The following is a 12,870-nucleotide window of genomic DNA, read 5'->3' as shown; positions in this document are numbered from 1 at the left end:
TGATCTCATCGGATGAACCACGATGTCGGGGATTCAATCAATCCCGTATACAATTCCCTTTGTCTATCGGTATGTTACTTGCCCGAGATTCGATCGTCGGTATCTCAATACCTCGTTCAATCTCGTTACGGGCAAGTCTCTTTACTCGTTCCGTAACGCATGATCCCGTGGCTAACTCCTTAGTCACATTGAGCTCATTATGATGATGCATTACCGAGTGAGCCCAGAGATATCTCTCCGTCATACGGAGTGACAAATCCCAGTCTCGATTCGTGCCAACCCAACAGACACTTTCGGAGATACCTGTAGTGCACCTTTATAGCCACCCAGTTACGTTGTGACGTTTAGTACACCCAAAGCATTCCTACGGTATCCGGAAGTTGCACAATCTCATGGTCTAAGGAAACGATACTTGACATTAGAAAAACTCTAGCAAACGAACTACACGATCTTGTGCTATGCTTAGGATTGGGTCTTGTCCATCACATCGTTCTCCTAATGATGTGATCCCGTTATCAATGACATTCAATGTCCATGGTCAGGAAACCATAACCATCTATTGATCAACGAGCTAGTCAACTAGAGGCTTACTAGGGACATGTTGTGGTCTATGTATTCACACATGTATTACAGTTTCCAGTTAATACAATTATAGCATGAACAATAGACAATTATCATGAACAAGGAAATACAATAATAACCATTTTATTATTGCCTCTAGGGCATATTTCCAACAGGATACATGCTGGTCAATCCATGTGTTCCAAAGTAGTAGCAAACTACCAAGGCTCGGTGGAAGCACTAGGAGGCATTTCCCTATAGGAAAGGCTATCAAAGGCAGATAACTAGGTGTTGAATCCCACACATACTAATGCATTTCAAAACATACACACAATATGCACGATATGTATAGATACAACATCGCATCACAACATAACTCTATAAAATATTTATTTAAGAGGCTCCGAGGAGCCATACATAGCATGATATTACAAACAGGGGTCACATGACCCATCATACAAAGCATATAAGCAACGAAAGCATAAACATTCTGAGTATAGACATCTACAAAAGAAAAGGTTGAGAAGCCTGACTATCTACAAGACCCTTCATAGGAACCAGACCTCTGTCTGGGATTCCCAAGCTACTTGTCGAAGCCCACGTGGAACTACTAGAGATACTGAGGTCTCCTCTGCAAAAACATAAATTAAGCACCTGCGAGTACAAAGGTACTCAACAAGACTTACATCTGAACTATCTACATATGCATCAGTATCAATAAAGGGGGTTGTGGGGTTTAACTGCAGCAAGCCAACTTTCACTCACTGGCTATCCTGTACTACGACTACCAGTAATTCCTTTGAGGTGATAAAACGCCCACAAGTACACTAACCACCACAACAATACACCACTATGGATTCTCTCCCGTCTCCCAATGAGAAGGCCATCCATATCACTCACGCTTATCTTGCGCATTTTAGGGTATCCACTTCAGGTTATCTATTAATCATATAAGTCTCCAAGTAGTCCATATCCGCGAACGAGACTATTTGAATAGATCATTACCCCTGCAAGGGTGTACTTCTTCACACACGCTCTCACCACTTACCAAAATATACACGTCAAGTATCTCGGCAACCTTCAAGCGGAAGCCTGGCGAGGGTGTCGGCCACTACCTGACTAACCACACGAGACTCTAGTCTAGGTTTATCGCCTATCTGAGGCTGAACCCGCAAGGGAAGTCCGGCCGAAGTTTCCATTACGGCCCCAAACGATGTGTGCAGGGTTCCCAAGCCCACCCCACCGGATGGAACTACGCTTGATACATTGTGCCACTGTGCCTAGTCTGTCCCAAGCCTAGTTGGTCGGGTGCCACTTGGTAGACAAATAGCACGACCTATAAACACCATAAACTAGTTGCAACTCCTGGACAGAGATCGGGGCGATTAATAACTTGAGAGGGGTCATTGGTTTCGAGCCCAATGTGTGGTAGTAACTGCCTTGGATACAATACACAGAACTCAGTTCTTAAGGACGGTCTCAATGAGACAACCCACCATGTACTCCTACTTGGCCTCTCATCGCTACCTTTACCAAATCGTGTTCACACGCTTAGTTCTCAACATTAGAACATGATAACAACATTCCAATTCATTCCCAAATGAATCAGACCTGACACAACTCTAAGCAATAGCAAGCATGGCATGGATGAAGTCACAACATGGCTCAAGCAACTCCTAATCATGCTAGGAAGGTTTAACTATTTACTGTCATAATAACAGGTCATGCAGAGGAATGGGTTCAACTACCGCAACAAGTAACATTTAAATCGTTGTTGTCATAATGCAATAAAAGAGCAAGAGCTAAAGAGTAGGGTTTTATTGGAATCCTCAAGGGGGATTTGCTTGCCTGGAATATCAACACGGTAGCACTGCTCCTCAGATAGATACTCGGTGCCACTCGAGGGAGCAGAACCTATCGAGAAGGACAATACCGGAGAGGCAATCAATAAACATCGAATGCAACAATATGATGCATGATCATGGCATGGAGGTATGATGAGGTTTGAGCTAATGCATCTAACATTCAATTTGGATGAAGTCCATTTGAACTAAGATTCAAATACAACTCCAATTTAAGAATTTCAAAATGCCATTTAGTTGTTTTCACTTATACAGTAGGTATAAATTGGTTTTTCATGCATGAAAATGCTACAATTGGATTCTTTGGGGTTTTTTATAATTTTTCATATATAAATTATTTCATTCTGAGCTACGGTTGAATTTCTATGATTTTTTTTAAGTTTAGCCAAATTTCTGGAATTAAATAAATCATTTATATTTATTTAAAATTCAAAAATGATTTACTTTGTCAACATTACGACAGCACTACGTGAGCAGGTCAACAGAGCTAACCAGAGTCAAACCTGACTAGTAGGACCCACTGGTGAGTGACACAGCTAAATAACAGGGTTTAATTAACTCTAAACTAACTAGTCACTGGTTAATTAGCACGCGGGGTCCACCTGTCACACACACGGGGGGTTAATTAACCAATGACTAGCGTTAAGCTAAGGACGCCGATAACAACCGAACGTTCGGTTTGGGGACCTCCCAGACCGAACGAACGGTTCGGTACGATAGTTTGCCCCCGTCGAACAATTTCGTTCGGGAGGACAGGCACCCAGCCCGAACGCCCCTTTCCCATCGCCTACAAGTTTTTTCTTTGTAGAAGAAACAGAAAGGATAAAAAAGCCCAGAAGTGCAACAAAAAAAGCCCTTTTTTGATTGACAAATTAAAGCCCATATTTTGTTGTCCTACGAACCCAGATTTTGCTTTGACTAATAAAAAGCTCAATTATTTTGCCATGACCCCAAAAAGTGATGTAAAAATCACCATGATACATAGTATCAACTAAATTGCCATGGTCCAAAAAAGTGTATATTTGTCGTGAGAAGAATAAATTTTCCATGAGCAATATACTAAAATCTGCAATGATGCATGAAACTAAATTTGAGATAACCTATAAACTAAATTTGACATGGTCAATAACTAAAAAATGTGCCATGATCCATAAAATTAAATTAGCCATGGTGAATTAATAAAATTTGCCTTGATCTATGAACTAAATTCGCCATGGTTCATAAAAAAACAAATCCATGCTCAGTTACTAAAAAACATGCCATGCTCAATTACCAAATTTTTTGCCATAAAACATAAACTAAAATTGCCATGGTGAATTACTTAAAATTGCCGTGACCCATCAAATAAATTTGCCATGGTTCATAATAAAAAATAATCGCGATGGTCGAAAACAGAAAAATTGTCATGGTCAAAATAAATAAAATTGCCATGATACGTAAAGTAAATTTGACATGGTGAATTACAAAATATTACCGTGATCCATGAAGTAAAATTGCCATGGTTCATAATACAAAAATTGCCGTGCTGAATTACTAAAAATTTGCCGTGATCGATAAACTAAAATTGCCGTTGTGAATTACAAAAAAAAAATTATGATCCATGAACTAAATTTGCCATGATTTATAATTAAAAATATTGTCATTGTAAATTACTAAAAATATGCCATGGTGAAATACTTCCAATTTCCATGTGCCATGGTTCATAATTTAAAAAATTCCATGGTGAACCACTAAAATTTGCCATGGTCAACTGCTAAAAAATTGCCATGGACACCAAAAATTGATTTTATAGTGCCGTATGAAGTGTACATGGCAAATTTTGGTAATTTCCAAAAATCATAGATATTCCATGATCCAAAATCAAAAGTTGCCATGGCAAGAATGCAATAAATTTGCCATGACCCGAAAACTAAATTTGCCATGATCAATAAACTAGACTTTTAATGTTTTGATGGCAAAAAGTATAAGATTAGTTGCCATGGTCTATTAAAAAATGCCATGGTAAAAAATAATAAATTTGAGCCATGATCCAAAATCAAAAGTTGCCATGTTAAAAAAAATGATCTTATGAATTTGTTGGATGTTATATGTTGTAATATAAAAAACTGGAAACTATCATCCAACAAATTCATGAACTGCCACCCACAAAAATCTGCTATGCATTATCCTAGGACATTACATGGCAATTTCAGAAAAAATGAATTGAAAAATGAAATAAAAATGCCATGGCAAAACATGATCCAAAAAACATATCATCAGCTGCACAACCATAAATGTTGGATTTGGACAGTCCTGCACATACAAAATGAGTATATGCCATGATGATTTGGACAGAGTCGTAAGCAGCAAAAAATGGGGGAGGGAAAAAAACTGAGGAGCTACCTGCAGAATGGGAGAACGAAGCTCTCCGCCGTTGCCGATCGATCCCGAGCACCACCAGCATCCGAGGTACCCTCCGCCGCCGCATCCTACCTCTCCTTCTTAGCCCCCTGTAACCCGCCGCAGCGCTCGATCTTGCAGGCCGCCTCCGCGCCGGCCGGCAAACCACCGCCGACAACGACATCCCTCGCACTGCCTTCTCCTCGCTCAGCTTCCTCGCCTGCTCATGCGCGCTCGTCCGTACTCCTCCAGCCCACCCTCTGCCATCCCATGGCCATGGAGTTCTCCCAATTTTTGCCATGTCGCGAGCAGCGGCCGCGCACGGAGACGAAGGGGAAAGCCGCCGGCCGTAGGGAGCAGCCGGCGAGCATTGGATGCGCTCTCCACCCGCCACGGCCGCAGCCTGGTGCCCCCGTCGGACGCCGCCCTCCCGCAGGTCGACAGATTGGTGCCCGCCGGTCGCCACCCTCCCGCAGCATCGCCATCCACGCATCTCTCCTACCTCCGGTCGGCGTTCGCCTCTGTCCCCGCCTCTCCTTCGATTCCGGCGAGAGCAGAGCGGATAAGGCAGTGGAGAGTAGGGGATGGGGGGAAGTGCGGTGGACTGGTGGAGACGAATAGCGGTGAGCGAGGCGTTCGGGCAACTTCTGCTTGGACCCGAACCATACCCACTGATGACGTGGCTTGTATTGTGCGTTTAGATTCGTGCGCTCGATGGAACGACGACAAAAGCGTTCGGGACGAGAGCACCGAACGTGGCACGTTCGACGGTTATCGTTTCCGTAAGCTAATCACCTAACAGACACGGCTCGCCCGTGTGGGGTGAATCTAGGAGAATACGATGAGTCAGGCTTCCATCACCACTCCAATGAAGATTAACACTTCCAAGAAAGTGTGAACTTAGGAATAAAACCCACATCATCAACTTACTTGTGGGTTTTTTTTTAGTTAATCATTTCCCGCACTTTATTTTGCTTTGTATGTTTGTGGGTTTGCTAATTATATTGTTGCCTAGCTTACTTTGCTTTGAGTTTGCTTGCCATAATAGGATTATTCATCTAGTTGCATATCTAGAGAATTTTTTTTTTCTACAATTCCCTAAATAGGTAATTAAGCTTGGTCCACCATCACCGGCGCCAACAACAACCTCCCGAGAAATGGCGTCACGAGAACTCGTCTGTATTCTTTCTCACATTGTGTTCCTCACGCTTGTCTTGTGCAGCTGATTCTTTTTCACTGGCCAGCACGTGCACCGAAATATCCCCTTGAAACCCTAGTTGCCTCTGGCGAGATGTTAGGTTTTCAAGGAACAAAACTATACCACCCATATCATCCTCGCGTCTAGGATCCATGTGGGATCCAATGTTACACAAGTTTCCCTCTGTCATCGTAGTCCTTGAATAAAATGTACACTTACGAAAATAACACAAACATTTATTGGTATTACAAAAACAATTCAGCACATGGTCACTGCAGAGTGCAGTCACAGCTAACTGAAATAGGAGTAACAAATATAGTACCGTCAGCAAGCTAAAGGTTATCTCGTTTGACCTGGTTGGCTAACAGTTCTGCTCGATCGCAAATGAAAACCAGCAAACGAAGGGGCACATCTCAAACTGGTTGGCTTACAGTTCAACGGGGGCTACTCATTCAGACTGTAGCATTAGCGTATTACTAGTTTGCTTTTATATACGACATAAAACGGAATCTGAATGCTGCAACCCATTGTAGGGGCACATCTAGGTTCAGCGGAATCTGCACTGCATCAATGAACATAAACTAGAGGGCCGCCCTAAAAAGATAAAGGTAGATGTAAATCCCAGTACTGAGACTAATTCCTGAACTAATATAGGTATACATTTATGGGGCCAGTTTTGATGACGGGGGTAGATATAGACCAAAATAAAAGTATATTAAGGTAAACGAAGGGAGAACCACCTCCTGTATAGTTTCCAAAAGTTAATTAGAATCTTAGAAGCGTTACTCAACAACACATGATCTGCTAAGTGCTAATAGCCTACAGAATCGGAGTAGTAGTTTAGTCGCATTTGATGTTTCTGTAGATTCTCCTGACAAACAGAGTTGACCCCAGATAGCCGATAGCACCTAAATAAAAACAGTGTCAGACGTCAAATAACGGTCAAAAGAGACCAGATACTGATTTGAAACAGAATAACCACAGTTAAGTTTCAAAGCTCACCACAAAGTATGCCTAGCCCCAGACAGAACATCAACGTGTAGCCGAAGTAGAAGCTAGTCTGGAAAAAGCCTGACATCTTTGTCTTCACGTGATAATAGTATATAGCGTATAGATATACATACAAGGCGGTTGATGCAGCCGAGAAGAACGATGTCCATTGCCAATGATAGTTCTCGGCATTCAACAAGAAATAAGTGCCCACAATAGTGACACATACTGTTACGATTAGGAGGATGACAAAGACTAGCAACATGAAGCCATAAACATAGTACACCTGCAAAGGGCAAAAGAAGCTGTCAATTATCCATCAATTTAAACAACATGAAACTCAAATAGAAGTGCATAGACATATTTACTTCACAACAAAGTTCACCAACATACTGTTTTTTTTTACCTTGTAGTTCCAGAATGAAGTGAACACGAAGTACATCTCGATGAAAATGCTGCCGAAGGGAAGAAGCCCACCCATCAATGAGATAACAGAAGGTGTTAGGTACCACTTCTTCTCAGGAATAGGACGTGGGATTGTCTTCACACGGCATGGGTTATTGGGAGCACCACTCCAGTTTCTACCAACTACTGTTCCCAATAGCACCAGTGGGAAAGAGATAAAAGCCCAAAGGACAAATATGACAACCATTGTACCAAATGGTATAGCCGCTAATGAATGGTAGAAGATAGCAATGGTGTTCAACACTAATCCAATTGAAAAGCACAAGAATGGAAAAAGGGACGCGGTAAGGACCATAGACTTTATCCAGTTTTTGCCTGCCGAATCAAGGAACCCACAGTTAAGATAAAGAACAGAGGAACTGGCGACTCTCAAACTCAGGAATCAACTCAGTATAGCAGAATAACATAGGGAAATTCTCCTGAGAAAATAAGAACAAAAACATGTGGAGGACCATACCGCCATTCCTTGAGTAGAGGCCGCCACTAACATATCCAGAAATGAAAGATGTAAGCGCGTAGCACACGATAAAGGTTGTGATAATAGCTCCTCGTCTGACAAATAGAGTACAATGTATCAGTAAGGGAGGAAACACTAATGGAAACTCATACTAGCTGAACGCTCGTTTTTACATTAGAAAATGAAATATGTCAGGTCATCAGAACACAGTAAGGTTGTGATGTTTGCTCCTTCTCTGGCAAATAGAGCATAATATTTCAGTTGCGTGAAAAAGCCAATGGAATCTGATACTAGCTAAACATTATTACAAAATCCGAGATCAGTTTTATATTCAGTTACTTCACATGATTAAAGACGTAAACTTTGTATCTTTACTGATTTTCATGATCTCTAGAATGGTAGACGTGCCTTTTTTTTCTCACTTCAGAATTTCAGAAATTTTGAACACCATGCTATGGTATATAGAGTTGTGCATTCCCAGTAATAAGACTACTGCACCAGAAGTCCACAGAGCTACTTTAACAAATGTTATTCCTGGATAATGCAAACCCGGCAATTTTATCCAGGTATCCTACCTTGGCAAGAAATGAATATTACAGATCTAAGATTTGTGTTAGGGAAGTGATCAGCACTCAGCCCACATGGAGGAAAGGCAGGAAGAATAACTAAAAAAATATTCATTTTCTTGCTTAATCCAACTATGTGTATAGACTACTTTATAGAGCAGGATCCTAACAACCAAATCTAAACAAGTCTTCTCTCTAGGGAAATCAATCTGGGGCTCTTTGATTCAAAAGATTTTTGGAGAAATGTGAGAAGCCATGAAATTACAATTCCCTATTCATGCATTTTACAAATCGGAGAGCCCAATCTCCTATTCCTATTTAAAAACACAATTATTTATCTTATTCTTAACTGGCTATCAGCCCTAGCTTGCTGCTGCCTTGCGCATTGGTAAATCTGCATATTAAAGATAACAGCATGTTTAATTTCTATACCATATCCAGATATCCTAGTCTGCACCTTCGTGTGAATGCAGCGGATAAGACACTACATATGTTCATTCATTGATAATATGTAATCTTTGGCACCTTTGGAAATGTGTATGAACTGATTTACAGATAAACATATCCATGGATCCTAAACTACTTGCAACTATGTACCTGCTACATTCTGCAAAAGCACTGCAGAAAAAATTAGATGTGAAAGCTGGTCTTGAGCTTACCCAACATAAAGCATACCAACAATGGCAAGTACAATAACAAGCAGGATAAGAGCTGCCATCTGAGTGCCAATGCCAACAACAGCAGACAGAAACATTAGGTTGCGTGGAGGTCGAAATACATCTCCATGAACAAGCTTCCATCCAGATTCCTCACTAACATCCCTTTCCTGAAAGGAAATCATAGCTTAACACGTGGATCAAGTGAAATCGATGAGAATCATGGCAACTGATTTGTTGCGTGTATTCAAATATTTATGCAAGTCACAATCAAATGCCAGTGTGGGAATCAACCAGATTGATGTTTACAGCAGTGGAACGCATTGATGTGGCTTATTAGCCATATATCATAATCCTAGGCTTGTGGCTTCGCCAGGCTACAAAATTCACTAGCTCTGCACTACTACTTTAACAGTTTAACTAATTATGTATACCTAGATATTTAACCCCTTGCATGGAAATGATGGATAGATTCATCTTCTAAATACTCTTGTAATGTTATACTTCTGTGACTTTTACAATACTAAAATGATATGGTAAGACCCATGGTCAAACTATCACAAGAGGTCATGAGAGTGAAAAGAGACAAGTTATGTTACTGGAGTCCAGCAGGAGTACATGATTTAACAGAAATGCCAAGATTCGGTACTTACAAGTGACTCAAGATCATCATCTTCACGAGCATATTTTGCATAATCATTTCTCAGGGTTCTCATCAATATCATTGATACTAAACCAGTTAAGAAAATGACCATCATGAAAGAATTGAAGATGGAGAACCAATGAATCTGAAAATGAAAAGTTGGAAATCACTTTAGAATCAAACATGACAATGAGGAAAATGACACCACCAAAATCCTTCTTAAAAATTCAAGACTAGCCACCAAAGTGAAGAAGGATTACCTGGTGTTCGAAGAACGGGTAGTCCAAGTAAACTTCAAAACGCCGTGCAAATGCCACATTTGTTTGCACCCACTTCACTGAATATGTCATGTCCAATTTTCTTCCAGCTTCAAGAAGCTTAGGTGACTCTTGAGTGAGATTGACATGAATTACCTACAAGGAAAATCAGTTAACAAGTATATATAGGTTTCCGCTAATGTTTAAGATCACAAATAAGTGCAACACGTACCCTGTTACCGTTGTATTTAACAACAATATTCTTGTGTGTGTAAAGATAGTGCTTGTTTTCATTGTTTTTGTCGGTCTCCCCAACAAAACCTGCTCAGATGAATACACACTTGATTATCAAAATGATGCAAAGGCTAGAAAACGTTAAAGGAAGATGGGCCATTTCAGTTTAGAATTACCTACCCCACAATGGCAGATCATCTAGGTGGTTTCAGACGGCAGGCAAAGGAAGAAATTTGCGTAGAAATAATGTCAGAACCAAAAGTCACATCCAAAACAAGAAAAATATGAGCCAACACAGAACAATTAACCAAATACGAATCTTCGTACCTATGAAAAGCTCAAACCAGTATGAGCTTTCAATGGCATCAGTAAATTGCTGAACCTTCTTAGCATCAAGTTCTATTGTGCAAATGGGGCCCTTGTCCACATTTTCTGAAACAAAAGAGATTAATCATCACTTAGTACGAAAGAACATGCATTTAAGCAATTCACAATCAAAAGTTAAAAAAAACAAGGATGTGCAAACAAGATCAACATACTCAAAAACTGTATATCAATCTGACTATCAATCAGCTCATTTCCACCGAGAACCTCTCCGAGTCCACCCCATTTATGTGCAGGGTTTTCAGCTGGTTGACAAAACGGAAGGCTGTAATAGTTGTATGTTTCCTGAGGATTATTGTACGGGCCAACCTTGTTTACCCAGAGCTTAACTGGTTCTGAAATTTTGTACTGCACACAGACATATAAGAAGCTGCAATACTTTAGTAATGGCAAAACATGTATGATTGCATATCAGCATATAGAAGAAGAAAAATATATGCTTTCGACACACTGGTCGCCATAATGACAAAGGACCCAAAAGAGGACATAGAAAAAACAGAGAAACTATAAAAGTTAAGATCCATGCCTGACTTGTTCACTGTGAAGAGCACTTCAGCATTAAAAAACATTTGAGAAAATTTAAATTCCATGGCTGACTTGTTGATTGTGAAGAGCACTTCACCTTTCAAAAACATTTGGGATTGTGGACCAGTTAAAGTATGACCAGAATGAAAATAAAAGAAGCATCTTTCCCATGGCAATTTTTATGGCAGTATACGTCAACTTAAATATATTACTCAGAAATTTAAAGGCACCAAAAATATTCTCTTCTTAGGGTCAAATAAATTTTCATGTGCTTAACTATTGCAATTAATTACCATGTGTCCCAACATTTTTTGTCACTAATCAGCACATGATTACATATTTTGATATTTGAGCGACATTACAGAGTAGACAAAACCTTAGCTGGAAAATAAGAGACAAGCATTAAACCATGACCTCTGTTTGGTTCCAGGGTGGATTCCAAAATGTTGTCTCAGTATATGATAATTTTCATCTTGGAATAGTACCAGCAAACTTGCTCCACAACCACCCTCACACACACAAAAAAATATACTCCACAACTAAACTATCACATGATTCAGTGTACGCTGTGCAGCACAACAGAATACAACCAAAGATAGCCTTGGGATATTTTATTCAGTTTCGATGATATGCAACAGACTTATGCACCTATGACCTATGGCATGCCATCGCATCTTACAAAGTCTCATGTCTATCTAAAAAATCTTATACAGGAGTCAAACACCTAGACTGACAAATTCACTGGACAATATCACGGTTACAGCCATTTTCCCTGCCCAGAGTTATTTCGAAAGTCCATACCACCAAGGCTCCAAAACCTCTTTTGTCCTAATGCGGCTCTCTAATGTACTCTTCTAGGAAACAAGGTCAAGTAGCCTCTCAAAGCACGCCGCGAAGACCCTCCTCTAGCAAGTAGGGTACTACCAATATCCCAGGCGTGAAACTCAACACATCACAGAACGACAGATCACGCAAAAACCTCGAACTCATCATGCAACACCCAGACAGCATTGACCGATAACAACGCACGGCTGCGCCCAGATCCGGCACGGCGTCTCGAGGGATCCCGACGACATGCGCATGGGAGGCTCGGATCTAGGGTATAGGGGCACGAGGGGCTATGGTGGTGGGACCGCGGTGCGCACCTTGTGGTCAGACTCGGAGGCGGACGCCAGGGGCGACCGCGCGACGGCGAGGAGCGCGGCGAGGAGGAGGCCACGGAGAAGGAGCATCTCGTCGGCGGCGGCGGCGGCCGCGAGATCTGGGGTGGAAGGTGGGCGCGAGTTGGGGGGTTTGCGTCGCCCTTCCGAGCCTACCTGCGCGGTTGGTCTCGTCTTGAGTCTTACCCGGGCACGAGCTGCCTTCCATAGGAACGAGAATTTGGGGGTACGGTTTTGCGGGGAGGTGCCTGGGGAATGCCGTATTTCTTGTTTTCTCTCCCATTTGATGAAATCGAAGTGTCTCATTTTTTTCTTTCCCGAAACACATATACACTGTATATGCGGACCCTCACATACGAATGTACTCATCCATATGAATGTACCCGTGCACACAATTACCCCTGTGAACAAGGCTGAGACTGAGCAGGCGAACCATTATAGACGATGGAGTACGCCCCCACTGACTGCCACCATTGCTGCTACTGGGGGCGTGCTCCAGCGTACGGTAGCGCCCTTGCTGCTGCTGGCGGCAC

General features: G+C 41.5%; 2 protein-coding genes across 4 annotated transcripts; both read right to left on the bottom strand.

Moving 5' to 3' along the window:
* Positions 1–936: 936 nt before the first annotated feature.
* LOC109743094 (uncharacterized) lies at positions 937–5,464 on the bottom strand. 3 transcript variants are annotated; one of them, XM_073496304.1, is made up of 3 exons: positions 4,806–5,464; positions 2,410–2,475; positions 937–1,192 (listed from the first exon to the last, which is right to left on the bottom strand). In XM_073496304.1, exons 1-3 carry the CDS (start codon positions 5,293–5,295, stop codon positions 1,110–1,112), a joined length of 639 nt encoding a protein of 212 aa, XP_073352405.1. In that variant the 5' UTR covers positions 5,296–5,464; the 3' UTR covers positions 937–1,109. The 3 variants fall into 3 exon arrangements, 2 of the variants coding, with proteins under 2 accessions (XP_073352405.1, XP_073352404.1); XM_073496303.1 differs by having other exon boundaries at positions 1,018–1,215; positions 4,806–5,426; XR_012181395.1 differs by lacking the exons at positions 937–1,192; positions 2,410–2,475 and adding an exon at positions 3,483–4,715 and having other exon boundaries at positions 4,806–5,444.
* Positions 5,465–6,695: 1,231 nt separating this feature from the next.
* On the bottom strand, positions 6,696–12,596 carry LOC109743093 (transmembrane 9 superfamily member 1). Its single transcript, XM_020302176.3, has 12 exons — positions 12,323–12,596; positions 10,808–11,000; positions 10,596–10,700; positions 10,449–10,466; positions 10,267–10,355; positions 10,038–10,190; positions 9,788–9,922; positions 9,138–9,304; positions 7,913–8,007; positions 7,397–7,770; positions 7,003–7,276; positions 6,696–6,908 (listed from the first exon to the last, which is right to left on the bottom strand). The coding sequence occupies exons 1-12, from the start codon at positions 12,407–12,409 to the stop codon at positions 6,841–6,843; spliced, it is 1,758 nt and encodes a 585-aa protein (XP_020157765.1). The 5' UTR covers positions 12,410–12,596; the 3' UTR covers positions 6,696–6,840.
* Between the last annotated feature and the right edge of the window lie 274 nt (positions 12,597–12,870).

This window comes from Aegilops tauschii, chromosome 4 (assembly GCF_002575655.3).
Source record: "Aegilops tauschii subsp. strangulata cultivar AL8/78 chromosome 4, Aet v6.0, whole genome shotgun sequence".
NCBI classification, from domain to species: domain Eukaryota; kingdom Viridiplantae; phylum Streptophyta; class Magnoliopsida; order Poales; family Poaceae; genus Aegilops; species Aegilops tauschii.
Note: the sequence above shows the minus strand (reverse complement) of the source record. Positions and strands in the feature narration are given on the sequence as shown.

What these genes read in the sequence shown, in the direction of transcription:
- LOC109743093 (XM_020302176.3), bottom strand. Translation starts at nt 12,409, where the DNA reads ATGCTCCTTCTCCGTGGCCTCCTCCTCGCCGCGCTCCTCGCCGTCGCG. An exon ending in TTAAATACAACGGTAACAGG is followed by an intron (nt 10,191 to 10,266) that starts GTACGTGTTGCA and finishes TTTTCCTTGTAG; the next exon opens with GTAATTCATGTCAATCTCAC. An exon ending in CTTCATTCTGGAACTACAAG is followed by an intron (nt 7,277 to 7,396) that starts GTAAAAAAAAAC and finishes TGCCCTTTGCAG; the next exon opens with GTGTACTATGTTTATGGCTT.
- LOC109743094 (XM_073496304.1), bottom strand. Translation starts at nt 5,295, where the DNA reads ATGCGTGGATGGCGATGCTGCGGGAGGGTGGCGACCGGCGGGCACCAA. An exon ending in TTCGTTCTCCCATTCTGCAG is followed by an intron (nt 2,476 to 4,805) that starts GTAGCTCCTCAG and finishes CCTTCTCGATAG; the next exon opens with GTTCTGCTCCCTCGAGTGGC. An exon ending in CTACCGTGTTGATATTCCAG is followed by an intron (nt 1,193 to 2,409) that starts GCAAGCAAATCC and finishes ATGTTTTTGCAG; the next exon opens with AGGAGACCTCAGTATCTCTA.